We start from the raw sequence: 23,327 nt of genomic DNA, 5'->3' as shown, positions 1-23,327 counted from the left end.
GTAACCTTGACGGAGCTGAGGAGAGGGCTCCCCTGACGCTGGAGAGCCGCTTGAGTCAACAGGCGCCCATCTAGCAGACTCGCCCTTGTCTTTATTCTGGCTAATTTTTTATTTACGGCTTTTCTTTGACATGTCTCTTATCTATCAGATTAAAAGAACAGCTTGTAACAAATCAGTCTGCACGATTTACAACAGCATTAAAAGGGGACAAAGGGAGCAGGCAGTCAGTACCTGAGAGTCTGGTAGACGGCGCGGCGCTGCAGCTGATTCGATGGTTTGAAAATACGCACGAAACAAAATACTTGAATCCTGAAAAAGAGCCTTTGTACGTTTCTTTAGAAATCAAGCAATTCTGCATGACAAAGGACAATTAATAAGCCGTCTTTTCACGACCAGCAGCTGGTTTCCCCGTCAAGGAAAGTTGGAAAAAATTCAGACTGAATGCGCGCAAAAGCCCTTTGCGCGCAGACAGCAACCCAAGGTGACCCATTTGGCACAGTTAAAATAACCAAGCCGAGGTAAAAGCGAGGGAACTGTCAAAAACATTTAAGCTGAAATATCTTGAAATTGCAAATCCCTTTATGTGGAGGGACGCTGCCGATGTGGGTTAGTCGTACAAAGGAGGTGGTTAAGTTGGAGAGGCTTTGGAAACGGACACGTGGCTTCTCAATGAGAGCTCTTTTGGACCCGCGTGGCTTGCTGTGGCACTGCACATTCAACTACTTTAAACTTATCCAGCTTAGTAAAAAGTGTGTAGTAAATCTTAACAAGTTAACTCACTAACTTTTTACAAAACAGTTTGTAAACTTTTACACACTTTAAGGTGTTTATTTACTCTCGCCTTAAGAAATAAATACAAGCTGTTCCACACTTCCAACTTGGTTTATAAATGCAGAGTCCAGACTTACTGCTGGAAGGGGGGAAATGACTTCCAGTAGATAATTTTCAATCAGGACTTTAGTGATTTTAATACACTTTTAGCTTAACATTTCATCACTTGAGGATGTGAGGCGTTTTTAAAAGACTTGTAACAGTTTTTGTCAGTAAGCCTAAGGAACGCGTTTACTGATAAAACTATAGTGGGTTTGTTTGTGTGGTTATAAATGAAAAAAAAAAAGGTTTAATTTTGCTTTAACATTTAGAAGGCAGAAAAATATTATCCCCGCAGTCTGCAGTCTATCACGGTTATCATTTTATATTTCGCTGCAGCTTCAACTAACATCTCGACCTGCACTGATGGACTGGAAATGGGTTCAGCTGCTCACGCTGTGTTATAAAATGAATGTTATTAAAAAAAAGACAGGAAAAAAACCCCGCAAAAGCAACACGTTTCATTACGGAGCTGTTGTTGGTGACAAAGTGTGTTGAGCTTGCTGAAGTGGCAAGGAAGAAAACCGCTCGTCATTGCCTTGAACTCCTGCATTCTGCTGCAACATTTGAACCCATTCAACTGTATATAATCTGTTTAACAGCTAATCAGCAGTGTAAGATGAAGGACTGGCACGCAGCTTCACTTTTCCTCAGTCGCCCCTCGCTAATTGAATATTCAATGCGCGCACTGTGCTCTGCTTGCCTTTTTCAGTGTGCTCAGAATACGCCTTTTTAATTCTCGGCCCATACACAAGCAGTGTCAAAGGTTGAGAAATAATGAACTGCTCAGACATGGAAGAGACCTCTGCGAGCGCCACCACTGACGCAACCTGAATGCTTCCGAGGATGATTTGTCTTTTTTTCTGTCTAAATAGGTATGAGATTTGACATTTGGACAAAGAAACTTATTTGTTTTCTGTCGGCGTTTGACTGTGGCACCTGCACACAGGCCACTGATGTAAATATCAGACTTAGACATAAAAACTGGGGATAACAGAACTGTGCCGTGCGCACTGAGATGCGAAAAAGAAACATGTTGGTGTTGGTGGTGGCCTATTTATTGTGTCTAGGTTAGAAAGAAGAAAAAAAAATCAATTACACAGTTTTCATTTGCTTTTGATGGTGTTAAAAAAGACTTGTGTGTCATTGCGTTTTAAAGCATTCTGTCAGTTTCTGTTCCAGGTAGTAGCAGAATTGTTGCTGAGATGCTGCTGCAGTACGTAGACCTTATGCTGTTACTGTGTGGGCATGCAGAAGGAAACCCTTTTTTAATAATAATAATAAAAAAAGGGGGTCAGGAGAGAGTACAAGCGGTTGTCTTTCCCCTAAAGACGCACAAACACGCGCAAAGTACACGCACTAAAAACACTCTGGAACCAAAGTGACAGACAACCCGAGTGATTCTCTAGGCCGACAGATAAAGGGCACCACACCTCTACCATCTCCATCGCCTTGTATGCCAAGCAGCTGAAACACTTTCACGTGCCTGGAGCGCACACTTTCTCCGTTTTCAGCGCGTTTGTCTGTTTGTTTGTTCCGCAGCTGGGTGGCTTGCGCGGATGTGCACTGTGAAGCAGGAGCGTCACCTGGTGGCAAAGCACAGAGCCAGGAGATTAAAATGGAAGCGTGTGTTCCACCAGGCTTACAGAGTTTTGACATGAAAAATCTCGGGGGGGGGGGGGGGCCCTTACAGGAATACTTCTTATTCAGGCAGCAGCACCGGTCAGCTCTGTTATTCTCCTTTCAGGGAGCTGCTTTGAAAAGGAGAGGAAAACAGAGAATTCCTATCTAACCATCTACTTGTGAAGATTGGCACTAAGATCCAGATACATTTTTTAAGAAGGGCAAAAAAACAGTCAGGAGGGCACTCTTTAAAAACCTATTAAACTGTATTCAGCCTGCATGTACCTTTCAAAGTGATAGAGAAGCAATGGTGGTCTCTTACTGTAAAGTAGAAGATGAAGTTATCACCAAAAAGTTACAAAGTTAAAGATGAAGCGTTTGTTTCAATATTTAAAGCGAACTTGGTGTACTGATCCTTTGTGCCATGTCAAAGTGGTGAAAAGGAGCGTTACACAAAATATGTGCAGCACTCATGACTTTTACCAAAATCTCAGACTTGAATCAGCTTTGTATGGGTGGGCCTTGTTACAGTCATCACCGAAAACTTTGATGATGAAATAAAATAAACAACAAGCATCTGAAAATGTTTGGTGGGTTTTTTTATGGAGTCTGTGAAGTTTTGAAATGAAAACAGAATTTGCTGGTGTTGCAGCCACTGGGTCAGGGGACAATTTACTGGATGAGAAAAGAACAGACTTATATTGGATATCAGCAAATTCTCGAGTATGTAAAAAAAGAGAAAACACCAAAGACAGAAAGGGGATCATTTCCAAATGTTTACCAATATAAAACAGCAGTGGTGAAAGATCACAGAGCTAGAAGCCTTTTGAAATAACAAAGAGCTGAAAGCTGTGATTCTGAGGGGAATTATGACTAAGAACTTAAGGAACCCAAACTTTTTCTTTGGAAAATATAGCCAAATGAAAAGTTTTCTTCCTTAAAATATTTAGAAGTATTTCTTTCTTTTGCATTTTTGGGATTGGTTGCTTTCATTGTCAGGGGGTACCAAAACACTTCATGCTGTCAAAGTGGAAACGTCAGTAAACTAATAATTAACAAATAATTAAACTCTAGCTCTGAAGTGGTGAGCTGGACATGCCGTGATTTAATAACAGTCATTGACACGCTGATTTATGTAATTTTTTTTTTTGAACATTTTATTTTCATAGCTTTCTGTTGTAACAAAACTCATCTTATGTACATTACTTTAGGTGCCATAATCAGATAATTAAGGCAAAGCTCATCTCGAAGGCTCCCCCCACTCCATGATTACACGCAATTCAATCAATAATTTTCAGTATCAACAAGTATACATGAGTTACAAAGTAATTAAACACTATGACACGAATCACACATCCAGGCTGTCCAAACTACAGTATAAAAACACCGCAACTTTTAATTACATGAAGGACATCTTAAATACAATTTAACATACAAAGTGATTTTAAAAAAAAATTCTTCTTTTTTTGGGCTGTTCACTCAAAAATAGCAGAAAATGTAAAACGGAGATGGTGTTATTCGACTTTTACACAAAGCACCATTAAGATCCAAGCACAGTGAATACAGTCAGCACGCACAAACTCAAGCTCCAGTTTACTGTCTGACGAGCAGCGCTGATCACATCATCAGATGACCAAATAAAACCCTCTCATTAAATCCAAAGTGAAATCCATTCAATCATATTACAGAAAAAAGTGACACAGGAATTAAAGCTCTTAATTCATGTGCTGATAGAAATTTCCTTTTAAATACTTCTTTAAAAAAAACAAACAGCCACCAGCTCTTCACTAAGCCTGTCGTTGCATGTGTAATATACAGTATCAGGTTTACGTAAAGTCACGTGAAACTTCATAAAGGAATAAATAAAGTCATTTTCCTGTAAAGGATCAGGCTTGAGATCTGTATTCAGGCTATTGAGAACAAACTAGGTTGACACAAGTATGTAAAAAGGTCATAATCTCATGCGGTGCCATCACATCGCTCACGAGTATGGGACAGGTTTCTTTCCAGTGTCTGTATTCTGACATTTTTAGAAATGAGTGTACCAGAATCCAGACAGCGCTCCTGCAGACTCAGCTCTCTCCATAACAAATGACTAACCATCAGTGATTAGTCAATGCAACCCGTGGAGCTTGCTTACAGACCGCATAGAGGAGCAGAAATCGTAAAGGTATGCTCATCTGCTGTGGGTCAATTTTTCTTCAACCTTCAGCACATTTCTGCCTTAGAGTTAAATCAGCAAACTATTCGAACAATTTGGCCTCAATAAAAATCTTGTGGGCTGGATTCTTGACTTGCAAATTGACTGGATGCAACTAACGGATAACTGAAATGTCCATATTATTATCTCACTGTTATTGTTTATCCCATGCAAAAACATGTGACAGGGCGGGTATGAACACAGGACAAGTTAACGTATCCAGATGACTGTGGTGTTGTTGGATGACTCCAGGATAATGAGACCGATCACAAGCTGGTACATTGATGATTTCATTATATTCTACTATTTTTAAAAATTGAAGATAATTATTATGATCCATGATTTTAGAAAATGTACTCATACACAGATGTTTACATCCAACATCCATTTAAATCCTGAAAAATGAAATGATAGTAAAATATTCAACTTTATGGTGGAAAAAAGTGTTTATTGACTTAACTAAACAAAAATGAAATATGATTTTGCATAAATGAGCTCTCATTTGTTTTAATTTGCTTTTTTTGTATTGTGCAATGTATTTTTCTTTAATTTTACAATTCCCCAAAACTCATGCATCAAATATCCATTCACTAGGGGTTAAGAGGGAATATCTTCAGTTTTATACATTTCTTGGAATAATTATTGATTTAAAGCTGATCTTAATAAACTGTAAAAAGCTGCGTGTAAAAAAAACAAACCCATATTCTATCATCTGTCATATTTGCACATTGATAAAGCCACCTTGAGTTTATTGTATCATGCTTTTGTTGGGGCTGCTTTGCCCTTTTCCTCAGTGTCATATTTATCTATAAAGAACAGAAACTCACTGAATCAAATGGTCTAACGGGCTGACGGGTGAGCCGCGTCTACGGCACCGCTTTGATCGTGAGTTTCAGTTTTTTTCTTCTGGAGAAAGGCTCCGCGTCCCAAAGTGCAGAACAGCATTGTTTTAAAAAACCCAGCTTTGTTCCTGCAGCGATAACTCATGTACGCAAATCATAGTATAGTTATTTTAAAATCCTACATGCTGCTGTGTGGATCCTCTAGTTTATTATTTATGTCTTCACTATGGTACATTGTGCTTATCTGCTGTCCATGTATTTCTTTAAATATGCGTGTGAGGATGGATTACCTACTTACTCCATACCAAACCTTCCTAACCTGACCATTTTGAACTAAGTGTACCTGACTTGAATATTTCCATTTCATATCTTTAAACTTCTCCATACTTCTACTTTACTGAACTACATTTCTGTTATATCAGACAGATACAGCTACTAACCCTTTTATGCACAAAAACATCTACTAATCAGTGCAACAGATATTCCCTTCGTTTTCTTTCCTACTTCGTTAATCATCTCCAGACCCCTCGGGTTTCACTTCTAACTGTGGTAGTAAAATGTGGTTTAGACACTGCTACACCAAATGACTCCATACAAGTTTAAAAGGGACATTTTTTTCAGAGGTCTGTGTTGCTGGTAACATTTTACTTTCATGTATAACTTGGATTTTGAAGCTGTGTATGGTTAAAATGGTACTTCAAGCCTCTGGATAAACAACCAGTTTTTCAACCCTGAGTTAAGATTTTGTTTTCCTTTTTTTGCGGTTTAAAAGGTCAATAGTGATTTTTCATTCATCAGAAAATATTTAGCACAGCTCACTATTCCATCTATGACAAAAGCTGCCCGGCAGCCAGTTTGCAAGTTGCAGTTTTAATAGCAAAAGGATGCTTTTCATACTTTCCAGTCTGGCAGTGATTCTCTTTGACAGGGTAGGATATATATCATAACATGCCTTGGGAATGAGACAGAATGTCTGTTATCCTAAAATGAATTTTACATAAATTTCCTAAATGAGCTAAAAACAATTAGATGACAGCAAATCAATCTCTAACACAATAGAGACCAAAATAATAGACTAATGGAGACTTAAAAAAACATTGGTTGCAGATGTCACTCAAGGATAAATGGCACTCAGGCACATCGTGGCTTCCTTTTCCTCTTTCCCACTTACTTCCTGTTTTTAAACCGCCTTTCAAGGAATGTGTGAGTCATACAATTTACAACAGGTTATCATATCATCTTCCTTGGGATCTTGATGTATCGCATCTATTTACATACATGGTCGCTGAGTGGATCTCCAGTCACTCAATCTGCCTGTGGCTCCTGCTGTCAAATATCATCGACCTTCTCTGTGGCTGGTAGAAGCAGCTGGTTGACGTTTCCAGTCTCTGTCCGCTTTTTGGGATAGTCATTTTATTCTGAAGAGCGATCCCCTCTGTTGTCCTGAAATTTTCGGCCATCTCTTTAGAAAAGACATTCGCTGCTGACGCGTCATTCAGGCTCTTGATGGGTGAAAGGAGCTTGCCGTCATCCCCCGACGTCGGATAGTCCATGATGGGAAACGGAGGGCTGAGCAGGATAAGACTTTGAGGTCTCTGTCTGTTCCTAAAGGACGGTCTTTGTAAGAGGTTCCCTCTGCTGGGTCTGGGACAATCCACAAACACTTCCAGGCTGGGTGTGTGCCTCCTGGTTATCACAGGCAATTCTGGAGTGGATGAGATCTTCAAAGACTCGGCAGATTTCTCAACACTTGGCTGTTTTTGGAGTATGGGGGCTGGCTCTTTATTCTCCAGCTCCTCCTTTAGGTCTGACACGCTCGGAGGAGGTGCAGCATTGCTTTTCTCCGTGCTCACTTTAGGATTCTCCTTTTCTTGTTCCTTCACCCTGTCAAATTCATTCTCGGGTCTGCAGTGAGGTATCTGGCTGTACTGCACCTTTGGGGGGATGACAGGGACAGCTTTGGCCTGGCACGTTTTTATCATGAAGGCTGTCCGCACAGAAGACACGCTGACCGGGGCCGAGTTTCGCCGGAGAGGCGCCTGCCGATCGTTCAGAAACAGCTCCAACTCTGAGGGCAGCCCGTTGTTCACAGCTCCAGATGAGGCCATTAGCCCCCTCTGACAGGAGGAAAACTCTGATGAAGTACGGTTTTGCTGATTAGAAATGTCTCTGATATACCTATGTCCCAGATCCAAGTTAAGCGAACACGGCCTGTGTTTAGAAAAGCATTTCTCCTCTCTTTTCTCTGAAGCTGCTGCCTCATACGACATTTGTCTATTAAACCTCTGAGATGACGCTGTGTTCTTCGATTTTGTTGTGCTGCACTTTTCCGTTTGAGGTTGTGTTGTGCTATTGCTGTTCAAGCTCGACCGTGTAGGCGCCGAAGGAACGTACATCCACGTTGTTTCTGGTTTGCTGTTTGTAGTCTGAAGGAGGTTTCCTGGAGAGCATTCGGTGCTCCTGAAGAACTTGTTGTTATCAGCTTGAGGAGATGAGCTCTTCTCCACCTCTAAGCTCAAAGTTTCCCCGTGTGAGCTGAAGGGTGACAGGTGGTTAAATAAGTGCTCCAGATCAGGTGAGTGGAGTGGGCTTGTAACCCACTGCTTAGTGGAGCTAATATCCTCCCAGGGCTCCACCAGGTCCAGCTCCTCTGAAGTCCCTCCTTCATCATCGTCGAGGTTCGGCAGCTCCAGTGTGTTACGTTTCTCCTCCAAACACACTGGAAGCCTCTGAGGGATCTCCAACTCAGGAATCATAACATTCTTCGCTCCATCACTGAAGGCATTTTGGTTCTCCTGAGGAATTTCGTGTTTGTGAGATTTGCTGTCTATATTATCTGCAACCACAAGAACATCCTCAATTCTTAAATGATTTATGACTTGGTCTGAACTGGCTTTCTTTGGACAAAGCTGGCTCTGCTTGGTGTAAACTGAGTTATCTTTGTTTAAGGGTGGGATTTTAAGATTCAGTTTCTTCTCTTTCTCATCCATCGTGTCAGTAGGCGGTGCAGTTTTGTGAAGAGACAGTAAGATGTCTGATTCTGAAGGCTGCTTCTTTGCGACGACTTCACAATCACTCCGAGAGGTATTTGAAGACTGCTCTCTACATAGCAAAGACAGAGATGGAGAGCTGCGGCTGCGCTTCGCCTTAACATCCATTGTTAACTTAGTGTTCACACAAGTGCTTGTTGAGACGTTAACTTGTTTAACATTTTCATCCAGCAGGTCAAATTCGGGTTCAGTTATTTTCAGTTCCTGGTTTAGGTCAGACCACAGGTCTTTGCCAGTAGAAGATCTCTTATCCTGGGAAGTTATAAGGGATAAGCAAGCAAAGATTAGCAAAGAGTAACAAATTACAGCAAATGTACATGAGCAAGAACAACTGGGTTACCACACTAAAACATTTCTGGTATTTTAAAGCAGTGTTATTGGGTCTGGTTAGTTCCTTTTTGTAAAAAAGGCTAAACCTGAGTAAATAAAGTGACGCAAAATACTAATAATACTAGCAAATACAGTACTTATTCCTTAAAAAAAAATTAATTTCACAAATTATTATGGAGTGTTACACCTGAACTATAATAAAAGACAACATCTGTAATCGGAGATGATTACCAGTTGCTTCTCTGTGGGCAGGTTGTGCAGTTCTTTCCCAGAAGATGGCGCTGCATCTTTGCCTTCTCTTGCATTTGCAAGGGACTGCAGTTCCAGTTGAGAAATATTCCTCTCTCCTTGACCGTCTTGGACCATTTCTTTCCTTATATCTGAATAAAACATGTTTTTTGTTTTCATTGCAACCGGTTACACAAGTATGACTTTAGATGTGAGCAACAATTCACACAAAAAAAGGAAGATGGCCTTACCTTGTGACGATACCCTGGACGTCACCTCCTCTACGTTATTCTTCTCTGCTCTTTCCTGCCTCTTCCGTTCCAGTTGGGGGAAAGTGTTGCTCTTTCCACTGTTGCCGCTCTGCTCTGAAGTCTCTTTGCAGGGTTTCAGAGTAGCTGCTTTTTCTTTGCCGTGCCCTCTGCATGGCGTGCTGTTAGAGCTGATAACTGCTGACACACGCAGAGGTACAGACACAGCAAAAGGCTCAGATATGTTGACGGCTCTGCGCTGATGCCTCGGCGAAGACTCCAGTGGGAAGAAACTTCCTGGAAAGGAGGGTCGGGAGGAGCTGTTGTGTGAGGAAGCCGAGTACAACATCCTCCTGTTTTTTGGGGAGGTGGGCTTGTAGCCACCGAGGTCGTCACCTTTAAACACCTTGAGCTGCTCTGGCAGGTTTTTCTGAGGGGGCTCAGAGCCCTTCTGGTTCTCGCTGACATTCCAGCCACCCGTTGCCCCCCCAGTGTTCTTCCCTTTAAACTCCCAGTTTTGATCATGTTCGCTGATGTCACAGAGCGAGTCGGATCCCAGCGTTCTGGATTTTACATCCGGAATGAAAATACTGCCTGGTCCACCAGCTGGACTATTGCTTCCTGTTCTGTCATCATCTGCAATTCAAAGTCCAAAAGTGATAAATATTAGCATAAGAAAATGTCATGCCCTTTTACACACACGATTTCTGAGAACTACAGTATATGCAATGGTACTCTCTTATAACGAGGCAAAGAGAAAGTCTTTTGCTAAATTAAAACATCCAAAATTTATGCAGTTTGTTTCAGTTCCATGCAAATAGTTACAACAAGGTTTAAGCCCCACCTGTGTACAAGGACTCCATGCTCCTGGATGGACGGAGAGCAGCTTTTTCTGTAAGAAAACAAAAAAGAAATATTAAATTAACACTAACTAGCATGGGCTGGATATTCGCTTTAAGGCCTGCATAATTTTGAAACATCATTAAAGAAGGTCAAAGGAAAAAGCAAATCATGTTGTCCAACTGTTTCTAACTTGCTTGGCTGTTCATGTTGCCCGGTGGGGACGTATATTTAGCTAGTTTTCCTTTAAATAGTTCTCTCCTGTGGGAATCTTTACCTGTCATTCCCTGTGCTCTTATGAGCACACTGCCATTCCGGCTAAGTTTTCCCTTTGGGTCCAAAGACCTTCCGATGTTAAAGATAGACTTCCACTTCTTCGATTTCCCAGAAAACTTCCTCCTGACAAACGAAGAGAGAAGATTAAGCTCACTGGCATCTGTCACATGTCACAGCATCACAGCACTTTAAACACACGTGAGGCTGAGGCCAAATCTTACTTGTTGTCTGATATGTCTATGACGGTGTGATAGAGCGTGGCCGTGCTTGTATCAGGCAAACTGTTCTCTCGCTGGCGTTCTTTATGGAGAGGGTGGTCTGGACTTAAGGAGCGAGCCTGAGCTTCTTCCAAACTCATCAACTTCATTGGCCCACACTGGCCACTGATGGGGAGCGTGGCGTACTTTTCCCCACACTTCGAAACCGGTCCTGGAGAAATATAAAATGTTGTTTTTTGCGCTGGTAACTGAGAAAATGCTTCAGCTCAACATTTCTCCTCAGCAAAAGAAGTGTCATACCTTCTTTGACTTGAATTTGTTCACTGCTGAAGATCTGATCTGCGTGGTTTAAAATAAACTCAACCACCGACTGTTGTATCCGCACCTCCTGGAAAGCCATGTCTCCATTACCAGATGAAGCCTCAATGTCTTTAGATCTAAAAAAGGAAATACAAAAACAAGTGTTGAAACCCAACAGTAAAAACTTGCATTGACACTGGATGGCGTATAATGTGTCTCAACCACATCTAAACGCACCTCAGCAGATTTGGAGCCCACACCAAAGCAAGGTTACGTGTATGCATGTTTGTTTGGGTGCTCAGGGTAGCGAGGTGAGACAAGTGCTTTGCAAGGTACTCCAGAGTCCTAAGGATAGGTGAGAAAAAATGTGTTTTCACACTTATTTAAACACGATTAGTCAAACACAGTAAAGAGTTTGTCAGCAGGACGACTGTCACATCCATTAAAGTTTAAGAAGTTAAAGGTTCACCTGAAGTGAGCAGTCGGCAGTTCTTTGATGACCTTCTGAATGTGTAAAAGTCTCTCATGATCGTCCTGGACTGAGACCACTTCCTGCATGCGAACCGCACAAAATAATTCACGTCAGCCTAATTTTGTTACTTTGAGATACATGAACGCCAGCATTCTTTTAAGTATATGTTAGAGGAAGTACATTAGAAGATTGTTTGAATTTTAGAGTACCATTATATTTTTAAAAAAGCATTAGCGTTTTCTCTGCAGCTCTCTAATCATTAATCAGAGAAAACCTTAATATAGCTGCAGAACGACTAGATTGCCCTGCACTAAAACAACATTGAACTTTCTTTTTCTTTTTCTTTTTTATCTTAGATTACACTCGATATGATTAATGTTATAATTATCTGTAGGGTAAAAAAAAAATCTAGCTGTCAGGGCTGTTAGCCCTGTTAACAGACAAGCATAGGTTGGTATGTCTGCTGTAAAACTAATGCAGTGGAGCTTCAAACAGCTGAGCTTTTGTAAGTTGCATTTAACTCAAACAGTCAAAGTACAAACCGTCCACCTAAAAATAACGTTTTATGCAAAAAAAGGAGCAACGTTTGCAATCTGAAAGCAATTTAGCACCAACTTTGTTCTTTTAAAGAAAACAATAAAGTTTTCTAAACTGTTCTTATGATGTTTTTAGTGCACCGTGCGAAGGGCAGATTTTTCCTAAAACACTGGAGTCCTGCAGTTTTTCAGGAACCAGCGGCACGAAATGTATGAATGCCAAGGTATGCAAATGCCCCGTGAAAGTACACAGAACGCTGGGCAGAAAATATGATCCTGATCTTAGAGTTTGATATTCCTGTTTCCTTCTTTCCTACTTTCTTGCCTGCATTTTATCCAGAAAATTCACAAATGTTCGGTGCTAAAAATCTGAATTTATGAAGATGTGATTACACTTTAACTGTGTTTTTCTAACTTCGTTGTGCATCTTATGCAACAGTGAAACAGACAAGATGTTTTTCATCTTTAAATTAAGTTTTTTTCATGAGTAACACATTTTTTGGAAGTGGTTATTGTTGTCATTACTGTAAAATTACAGCTGTTATAAACATGAAAAACTCTTTATGAATAGTGTCATTAGGTCAAAAAATACCATTTAAATGCAAATTAGCCAATATGAAGCTGATATCTGCTAATTGTACCCTTGTGAGTGACATATGACCAGCTGAACGTGCAGTCAAACCACTTCTGTGTCACACAGGATCCCCCCTCCCCCATCACGACAGCAGATGTGACTTGAATGTACTCACGGTGAATTTGCTGTAAAGCTCATATGTGAGCAGAGGATTGGGTAGCTCCCTGAAGTACAGCTTACATAAGGAACCCACACAGTGGATGTCCTGGAGGTACACTTCCTTTGTAAGGTCAGGGCACGCCTCAGAACAAAATTCCTGCCTACACACAAACACACACACAGACTTAGCTGAATGCTTTGACTGTTTAACACCCCTGCTAACTACGATTGCAGAATGTAGCTGGTAAGATTTAAGTCTATTCAGTTGACTTGTGTTATTTTGGGGGGGGGGGGAAATCACCAGCAAAGATGCAAAAAAGATGCAAAAAAGATCTAAGGAAACACTTGCATAACGCAGATGATTTATGTGTGTTGTTTCTTTCAAGAAGAATACATACACCAGTAACTGTTCAGAGAAGCTGCATATAAACAGAGGCGATACATACAGACCATCAGGATTAGTCTAAGATTTTAAATTGTAATTCTTAGCATGTCATGTCTAATTGTTGCAAATCTTCAAAAAAGTATGGTAGGAGTACCTGAGACGCTGGATATTTGAGGTAACCCCCGACAGTCTGTAGATCCCGTCCACAATCCCATGTTTCTCAATAAACTCTGCACATTTCTTCAGGACCTGAGGAACTTCATTAAAGAAACAATGTTAATTGTAGAGAAACCTGAATGATTATATTTCATCGTGTTTCACCTTTTTTTTTTTCCTTTACACATATCCACATTGCATTAATCGGAAAAGCAAGGGGAGGAAATTGCTGTACGTTTAACTTTCCACAGTAACAATGCATACGGTCGACTTCATGGTATGTGGTTTGTTCCACTATGACCGTTTTCGACTCCTTGGGGCTGGTGATTGTAGGTGGACAGGAAGTTAAAAATGGTTTGTTTGTTTCAGAGGAAAGTTGACACACCCAGTCCTTGTAGCTGGGATTACTTACGACATTTCCTCTAATAGAAAACGGCTTTTGAAATGTTACCACTGACCTGCGCAGCTTTCTAAACGACGGCACATCACCTTCTGAACACAACTTTGTCTTGCTCCACTATTTTAAAACCTTATGAGAATGGACTGCAACCATACGATCCGATCGCAGCTTCCCTTTAACTAATTATGAAAATAAAAATTGACTGCAAGTCACTTCCTGGGTCAGCTTACTCTTGCTTTAAAAAACTTCTGAATAATAGAAATGACCTCCAACATTTAATCAGATTTTTCATCTTCCGAGTTTCACGCAGATCAGCAAACTGCTGTCATTAATTATTATCATTAATTAACTGTGCATTATGAAGGTTTATAGAATGTATTTGACATGTTTATTTGTCGTACTTAAAGATGAAAGAATTTAATTAAGGCATTATTATTTTAAATGAGTATTTAAGGTTCCTATACTGACTTACAAGTCTTAAAAGTATATTGCTACTTATGACTGAATGTCAGTCCCCAACTTATTCCATTTGTAGTTATATTGACTGTACAGTAGTGTAAACGCTTGCTGATGTTAGCCTATCAGAAAACGTATGATAGTGGCAGGTGTTGAACTGTTTAACTGTGTCTTGTCAGTTTCATAGGCTAAATAGTCAAAGTGTGACAGGAAACTGAAAGCAGTGTCCGAAATCAACTTTTTGACTTATTGCCAAAGGAACTGGTAGCTTGGAAAAAAAGCCATGCATATTTTTCACCACCACAGTTCCTGAAGAATTTCTTTTTCATAGATACTTACATATACACACTTGCCATTGCTGCAAAACTACGTTATTAGGTTGAATACAAACTTAAAGAAGAGGCCATAATATACTTTATTACAATATTGTGACATTATTGTGTTATGTTGTAAAATAAACACACTGCCCCATAGAAGGACAGACTTCTTTAGTCTCTACAAAGTTTAGTCTTTATACTTATCTTTATACTCACTCATTAACTACTTCCATATAGCTTAGAGAAATTAGCATTGGAAAAAAAATGCAACTTAAACATAAACACAGGTCTCAGGAAGCTAAAGGTTACATTCCAAATTAAAAGTCTACTCATATCTGTTGATTGGAAGGTGTTCTTTTAGGACTCTGACTGATAAGGGCTGAAATAGTAAAAAAAATAAAATAAGCATACCATGTTTTTGTTTGCCTGAAATAAAAGTTTGAATATAAAACAAATTAAAAAGTTTTAATCAACATTTAGCTTTTTTAGATATTGAATTTTATGTAATGTTTCAGTTTTTTTCGTACAAAACGAATGATCTCGCAAACAAAACATAGACTGTGTCCTCAACAAAATGAATGCCTGAATATTACTTGCAGGAGTTAGTCTCTCATTCATCACCACAGACACCAACAATCTGCTATTTAAATTCTCTTCCTTCTGACTTAATTGGACTTTTAATAGCATGCTTGTGGTTAAATTCTGGACGATGAGGCACTCTGGAGTTTCCATTTTGTGCCTCCGCGTTTCCCGACTTAGAGAAGATTTCTGCCTCTCGCAGAAGGACAAAACGCAATTTGATTTTCATCTGTTTTACAAAGAAGCCTCGGAAACAGGATTTGACTGCATGTGGCAACAAATCAATACACGAAACTTTGTAAAAAAAACAGGTATTTGCACGTCTTGCTACTGTCATCTTAAATGTTTCATTAAACACTGAACATGTTACAGAAACAGTTGTACGTGGACCAAAGTATTTGATGCTGTTATTTTACAGAGCCAACATCACATTCCTAATGTGAAAAACTGAAAAAAACCTTACTTCATCTAGACAGGAAGTGTATGTTTTAAACTTTCTTGGCATCAAATCAATATTTATTCATTAAATATTATCAACTATTATTTATCATTTGTTTTTTTTGACAGTTTAGATTAAAGTTAATCTTAAAAATGCAAAAGTTGAGAGTATTTTCTGTCAAATACCATTTATTGTAGATGTACAAGTGTGCTGAATGCATTATTGTCACTTGTGCACAACGCTGTGCTTTTAAAGCTGTTTCAGCACTTAACCATACCAAGAAGAGCAATACAGAAAACACTTTCAAATGCGTCAAAATATATAGGTTTTTGAGCCTTTACTCAACTTATCATCTATGTTGTGTTGCTGTGAGTTTGCCGGTTGCTCTCAGGGGTGTTCAGCTACTTTCATGGAGAGTCACTAAGAGTACAAAAGCCCAATATGCTTCCATGACATAGGAGTACAACCTATACCTCCTCCCTCACTTCCTGTGTTGAATACCCCGCCTTGCAGTGTGTCCACTGTAACAGGTCATCTTTAAAGTTACCCTCTGCGTAGCTATTCATATCTGCACGTGGGAGGGTTTTTTCTTCACTCTTTTCATATTTAACATATGATGTCAAACCTCGCATATGACGGTGGTGATAAAAGAACGAGGATGACATAAACGGACACGAAAAACCCCAGAAAGCTAATGAAAACCCGGTTAGTTGAACAATCTGTTGAATGAGTCGGGAAGTCTTTGTTTCTGGTCTGTTTTTCTTGGCTCGTTATTTTCTCACAGAAGCAGGGAGCCGCAGTCCTAGCAAGTCTTTTGGTAGGCACAGAATTACTCATAGGAACTATAGCCACCATAGGAAACTGACACAAAAATGTAAGAGCCACACCCAACGTCGCAAATGACCATTTAATTTAGTCAGTGGGTGAATGAATGACCTTACTAAATGTAAAAAACTTGGATACATACAGTGTGTATATGTAACCGCTGAACAAAGACTGTGTTTATTACATGAAGGAATGTTTTGTCTTCTACTCATACAATTTTTCTGTTAAAATAGCTACAACAACATAAGAAACGACTAGTAAAGCCTATTACCCTCATTATCTTCATTAGCCTCTATCTGTATGGGAAATACTTATTAATAGGAATAGTTTGAAGTTTAGCAACAGTTCTGGTAAAGTAGAATTAGATTTCAAGGAAGCAATTTTTAAAAAGAAAGAAAAGAGTTTACCATCTTGTCCTGAATTCTGGAGATGTTCTATCAGGTCACAGCCGAACGCATTTTCACTTCCTTTCTTCTTGGTCTTCTGCTTCGTCCCTTTATTCTTCATGTGGATCCAGTTAGTAGTCCAGATGATTAAAGCAAAAGGTTCCTTGAGAGCACACCGAATGATCCATATGACCTCAAGAAAGTTGAGTTAGTAGATCAAAAAGCAGCCACATAGAAATCCCAGCAAACAGCTCCCAAAAAATCTGCATCCGCTCACATTCTGTCTGACCACACTGCTGGAAGAGGAGAGGAGAAGTGACGTCACTTTTTAAACTTGAAGTCCTTTAGAGTGTTGTCACTTTAACAGAAGACCAAACACAAAAAAGACACGGTGTGACTGTTGGTTCTCTAGAATGTGGCATTATCTCTGAAAGCTCTGCAGAAACTGTGTTAGGATCCGTCGGTTTCCTGTCGTTTTTCTTTAACCCCCAACCAGTCTCGCTCTGCTCCTTCTTTCTCCTCCTCTTTTCCTTCATTCCACACTGTCTCCTTTTCTTCACAGATTCTCTGTAGCTAAGACGAACATGCGTCAAGAGGGGCAAGAACCCCCCCAATGAAGAATGGCCCTAGTTTTACACAGATTTCTCTAATTTCACAAATAAATACATTCACGTAAACGTGTTGATTTGTGGCAGTGGTATGCCTGGGATTTTTTAAATGCTGAGACTATGCAAGGGGAGGGATGTGAAGTTAAGGGAGTGAGAACAGCTGACACTTGTGTTTCTCTCCTAGTTTAGTAATTACTCTCTTCTTCTCTGTATTTTTTTTTTGATGTGCCCAAACCTGGAGCTAACGGGAAAACTTCTCTCTGCCTTCCTGAATGCTCCCAATGTATACAGTTTCCTGTGCAAAGAGCCCCGGCTCGAAAACAAAAACAGACGGGTTCTGAAGGAAGAGGGAAATGGGAGTTGACTGAAGTAAGGGCCTGAAGGGCACAGATGGGAAATGGGGGGAAATGGGGAGGGGTGGCGTGGCGAGATGGACAACACATGGTTCTTGTTACTAACTGCTACATATGTAATCTTTGTCTTTTTCAGTTCAGTTTCTATTCAAACAAATAATGAATTAATGGCTAAAACACTGAGTCGTGTTAGTTATAGAATGTAAATGATTTCTATGTAATATTTTCCATGTAATACAAACACAATTGCAGGGGTCATTATGCCCAACTCCATAAATAGTGAGTCTATACATTCACCTGCCACAATATAAGGTACACCTTATATGTATTGGGTTGGGCCCTACTTTTGCCTTTAGAACTGCCTTAATTTTTCATGGAAACATTCCAGGGTTTTGTCCGTATAAATATGACAGCATCACACAGTTATTGCAGATTTGTCAGCTGTACATCCATGAGGTGAATCTCCTGCTTCTCTCCAGACATCAGAAGATGAGTACGCTGTAGCCCTAAAAGTATGGGCATGGTCAGCATAATATTCAGGTAGGCTGTGGTGTTTATGCTCAGTTGTTACTAAGAGGCCCATAGACCACTACACCACTGACATCATTATGAACTCTAAATCCACAATTTCTTGTTTTTCAGACTATTCTCTGTAACCCATAGAGGTGATTGTGTGGGACAAAATGCCAGATCAGCGATTTGTACAACAACCATTCTATGTTCAAAATGACTGAAATCAGCTGCTACCCCATTCTGATGCTCGGTGTGAACTACAGCAAATCATCTTGACCATGACTACATAATATGATTATACCTAATAAAATGGCCAGTGAGTGCATTCTTGAGCGTTGTGGAACTCTGACGGTTTAACAGGGAAAATTACAGACCCCAAGAAACATATTCCGCAAATGAGGCTTGGAATTTTAAAGCCGTGAAAAACTGAATTTTCCATGAAGTGACATTTTTGGACATAATCGCCGATTCCCCCTGACAAACCACCGAGTGCAATGATTTATTAACTGTAGACATTTATCGAATTAAAACCATTTACTCCTGCCAGAAAAACATGCATATGCAGACACCAAAGAGCATGTTAAACCAGCCTTACGTAACTTGAAAAACTGATTTGGAGTAAAAGCAACTTTTTCCTATACAGAAATAAAAAGCTATAAAATAACAAGCTGCAAACCAAACATTAAAAACATAAGCCTGGTATCACTTTTTAATGGTAAACCAGATAGGGAGTAGTGCTGCCTTTTACACGTCTAGGAGATATGCAGTAACGTTAGCATTAATCTAGAGTTTTGCTTTTTGTCCACCCCATAACTTAAGCCTAATAAGTCTAATAATCATGCTTCTTTTAGCTGTGTTCTGGCCTCCTCCTGCTCCCTGGGGAAATATCTGGCTCCTTGGCTGTTAAATGCTCGGCTCTGTTTACCAGCTCATTGCTGACATTGTCTGCCTCCCGCCCAGTCGCTAACACAAGCAGTGTGAGTGAACCAAAGTAAAATAACAGGCCGGAAAACCAAAACAATGAGTTGACAGAAGCTCGAATTCTCAGTAGAGCAGAGAGAAAACGGCAGACTTGGGTGATGATTCTATGCGGATTCTTTACATACAAATAATCCTTTCTTTCTCTAAAACATTAACCACCACTTTTTACTACAGCTGTCAAAAATGCCAGTTTCCATGTCTTTCTTTTTTTTTTTTTCCCTCTGAGAACATTTTGTTAATCCATCCATCTGTTCTCACTTCTACGTATTTATGAAAACAAGGAATCATTTTCCCAGGATCTATTTGTTCTAAACAGACATGGCTGATACTGACATCCAGGCACAAACACACCTACACACACACACACACACACAAAATTCTGATTCAACTCATCTGACCTGCGTAACTGAACAGTTTGAAACAACTGGAGCAAAAAGAGGAAACTTCCACATACTTAAATGACTGTTCTGCTACAAATAGAAATGAGAACATCTGACAAAGGAGCTCTTACACAAGCCATATAGTATTTAAAAGCAAGAACAACGAGGTACACACAGCAGGTAGCTGTGGACCTTTTTTTTAAATATCTGCACTGTGTGGTTTGTTGAGTAGATCACAGCTCGCAGAGTTGATATTTTTGTGAGTGTTTTGTGAATGTCACATGTGAGCTACATGACCAAGCTTGGCCTCAGCAAGACAAAGCTTTCATTCTGCACCATAGGAAGAGGAGATGACATCATGCTGTTCATACAAAGCCTCAGACATCCCGCTCTTTCTTTGCACTGGTTAATAATAAAAAAAGTGTCTATGCTAAGAGACCATTTCATTGTGTGTGCGACTAATAAGGAGTTATTCTTGTCCTTACTTTGAGTCTTTTAGAACAAGTTCTCCATGTTCTCAGAGTGATGCAATGCCTTGGTAGATCTGCAGCACAATTTGGCTCCAGCTAAATGTGGAAGAAGGGAAATGACACAACTAGGTAGAAAATGTTCTTTATATATACAAAAAACTGTTGATTTTGCATGAGGATATAAGGTTTTCAAGACAGAAGATTGATATTTCAGCTGTATTTGATGCGAGACAGGTGGCTATGTTGGCTTTAGTGATTTAAATAGGCGTGAGGTGCTATGTCAATTTGCTTAAACTATATCAACAGAGAGTCTAACCCTTTGTTTGCATAGCCTATTCACGCCAAACCTGATTAGGCCATGTTTTCTAACTAAGCAGGAATATTAGAATCCTAGAAAATAAGATATAAGTTTACATTATTTGAACATCAAGAAAGATCATTTATTGTTTTATTTTCTTTTATTGTTCCATGTCTGAGCTTAATCCTGTTATTATTATTATAATGAATTGAGGCCACTGTTGTCCCAGTTGTTTGGCAATAAATGCAATTTTCTTAAATACCTTGAGATGTCCTCTTTAAACTGGAAGTTGTGCTCTCCACGCCCTCCTCTGGTCAAATCTTTGCACTACAGCAAGTTGCACAGTGAGGTTGTGCTTCTTATGTAATGCACAGTTACAACAAATATGCATAGGGGCGACCGTGGCTCAGGGGGTTGGGAATCGCATCTGTAACCGGAAGGTCGCTGGTTCGATCCCTGGGCTCTCTGTCCTGGTCGTTGTGTCCCTGGGCAAGACACTTTACCCTACTTGCCTACTGGTGTTGGCCAGAGGGGCCGATGGCGCGATATGGCAGCCTCGCTTCTGTCAGTCTGCCCCAGGGCAGCTGTGGCTACAACTGTGGCTTGCCTCCACCAGTGTATGAATGTGAGAGTGAATGAATAGTGGTATTGTAAAGCGCTTTGGGTGCCTTGAAAAGCGCTACATAAATCCAATCCATTATTATTATAGATATGTACAAAATTGAATGCGTCACAAACAGCTGGACATTGCACGTCTTTACTGAACACATTCAGTGACCGTTCACTGTGTAGGGCAGTGATTCTGGCAACTCAGACCTCTAGTAGCAATAACCTGCATTTTCTTTACCTTCTTATTAATTATGAACATTAAGTGCCTAATAGTACTTTGACTTGACCGTTCCCATTTTTTTTAACAAGTGCATAAGATCGGGGTCCTGTGGTAATCACAGGAGGCCCAAACAAGGACATTTTGGTATTTTGTGTTGATGTGCAGTGCACTTTTCCTCCAGATATGACGTTAGAAATCATTTCCAAAAAGCAAAGCTTCCTTCCTTCGTCCTCTGAGATGAACACTTGCTTTTGGTTAATTATTTTCCACAGTTGTTTTTCCTGTTATCCTCAGGTTCAGCTTTTCATTTCTCTCAGATGTGCATGGCGTGCACTGCATAAGATCTTTGCAGACTGTTGTTACTAAATAATTTAGAGCAGGCCCAAGTTCCCTTCATTTGTACATAATTTGTCTTATTGTGAAACTGATAAACACTCTGCTCTCCTGACGTGCCTTTGAAGTCTTTTCCAGCTTTGTGCATATTTATGGTGCGGGAAATAATTATTTGATCCCCTGGTGAATTTGTAAGTTTGCTCACTTAAAAAGAAATAAACTAATACAAAATTAGAGACTGTTTAATTTTAATGGCAAGAAAAATAAATAAACCAAATAAACTAAACCAACTAAAAATCCAGAAAAAAACAAACAAAAAAACAATACATAGAAGTTATAAGTTGGTCACCAGGTCTGCACACATCTCAGGAAGGATTTTGGTCTACTTCTCTTTACAGAAACTTGAAGTCCTTTAGTTTTCTTAGCCAAGCTTCAGCTTCCTCCACAGATGTTCTATGGGACTGAGGTCTGCAGACTGGCCTGGCCACTCCATGATCTCATGACCTCTTTGGCCTTACCCATGAAGATTGAGTTTGGACTGGAATAAACTGATTCTATAGGAAGCTGTGCTTTATAAACATAAGTTAAGTTGAGATCAGAAGTATTGTGATCGATTGATTGTATTCTGTGTGGCAATGTGGGGGAGCCATAATTCTAGCTAAGACTCAGAATCTTTCATTCCATGCACACAAATCAAGAGTATCTAATAAATACAACATAAAAATATAAATGCATGCGTGTTTGAGTAATTGTTGATTGAACAGGTTAGTGGAAGGGGGACAAACGGATGTTCATTAATTGTTTACTTACTATTGTAACAACCCTGGCAAATGTACTTTTTCCCCCATTCTGTTTGTTTTAGTTTTTATTGTATTGTACTGCCTTCCTGGAATAGGTGCATGCTGGGGGATGTGTCCTTCTGGAAATCTTTTCATAACCTTGGAATTTTGGGGGAGGTATTTGATATTTTCTCTCTCTTCATTAAAATAGAATTACCATAAAAAATATTGACATAATTTCTAAGTTCTGATAAATGAATCACTCTTTCCTTCTGGCTTTCCAAGCAGACAGTTTTTTTTTTTTTTTTATTGCTCCATTTAGAGTAACTTGTCTATAACCCATACCTCCACTCTCACAGCCTTATTTGACACACTTCCTTTTTGGAAATAAACAACTCATTAATCTGAAGGTTTTAGAATTTTTCAGCCAGTAAATGATAAAAGAGTGTTTTTAGTAAAGATGAGAAAACTGGTTTTGTATTATTAGTTTAGCCAGACTGTATTTTTTATATTAAAACAGAGAAATACCTTTTCCCCATAAATTAAACAATACAGTATATTGTACAAGATGATCCCAAACTGTATTTTAAACACTGAAACACAAAATCATAAAACTGTTCATAAGAGAAAATATTTTTATTACGTTGTCTAAAGAGAAAATACCATTTCAAGTCAAATTGTATCCCTTTTCTTCTTCAGAAATCCCATAATCCAAAACAAAATTCTAAACACAAAAACTACACAATAAAACTACTTTGAATTTCAAAGTATAAACTGAATTCAAGAGAATTTAAGTTTAAGGTTCTTAATGCTACAATATCACAACATGATTTTGTCAGTCCTGATCAAGTTACAGTTGAAAATGTAACTACTTCAAATGTTTCAGTCATATAAAATAAAAGATTTTAAACCACAGTACATATAAAAACAAACAAACATACATAACATTCATCAAGGAGTGGAAATAGAACTACAATAACAGACAGTATGGCCACCAACACAGAGAACTTGTATTCATAATGGCTACAACACACCGCAGATTTAAAGAGTAGTTGGTTCATCAGCAGTGCAAGA

The 23,327-nt window shown here is 39.5% G+C and overlaps 1 protein-coding gene across 1 annotated transcript; it reads right to left on the bottom strand.

Moving 5' to 3' along the window:
• Window positions 1–3,629: 3,629 nt before the first annotated feature.
• arhgap31 (Rho GTPase activating protein 31) lies at window positions 3,630–17,563 on the bottom strand. Its single transcript, XM_026182428.1, has 12 exons — window positions 16,731–17,563; window positions 13,306–13,408; window positions 12,783–12,927; window positions 11,495–11,577; window positions 11,263–11,370; window positions 11,026–11,162; window positions 10,729–10,936; window positions 10,509–10,630; window positions 10,236–10,283; window positions 9,395–10,027; window positions 9,147–9,295; window positions 3,630–8,837 (listed from the first exon to the last, which is right to left on the bottom strand). The coding sequence occupies exons 1-12, from the start codon at window positions 16,828–16,830 to the stop codon at window positions 6,837–6,839; spliced, it is 3,837 nt and encodes a 1,278-aa protein (XP_026038213.1). The 5' UTR covers window positions 16,831–17,563; the 3' UTR covers window positions 3,630–6,836.
• Between the last annotated feature and the right edge of the window lie 5,764 nt (window positions 17,564–23,327).

The sequence above is a fragment of the Astatotilapia calliptera genome, chromosome 10, assembly GCF_900246225.1.
Source record: "Astatotilapia calliptera chromosome 10, fAstCal1.2, whole genome shotgun sequence".
Classification (NCBI taxonomy): domain Eukaryota; kingdom Metazoa; phylum Chordata; class Actinopteri; order Cichliformes; family Cichlidae; genus Astatotilapia; species Astatotilapia calliptera.
Note: the sequence above shows the minus strand (reverse complement) of the source record. Positions and strands in the feature narration are given on the sequence as shown.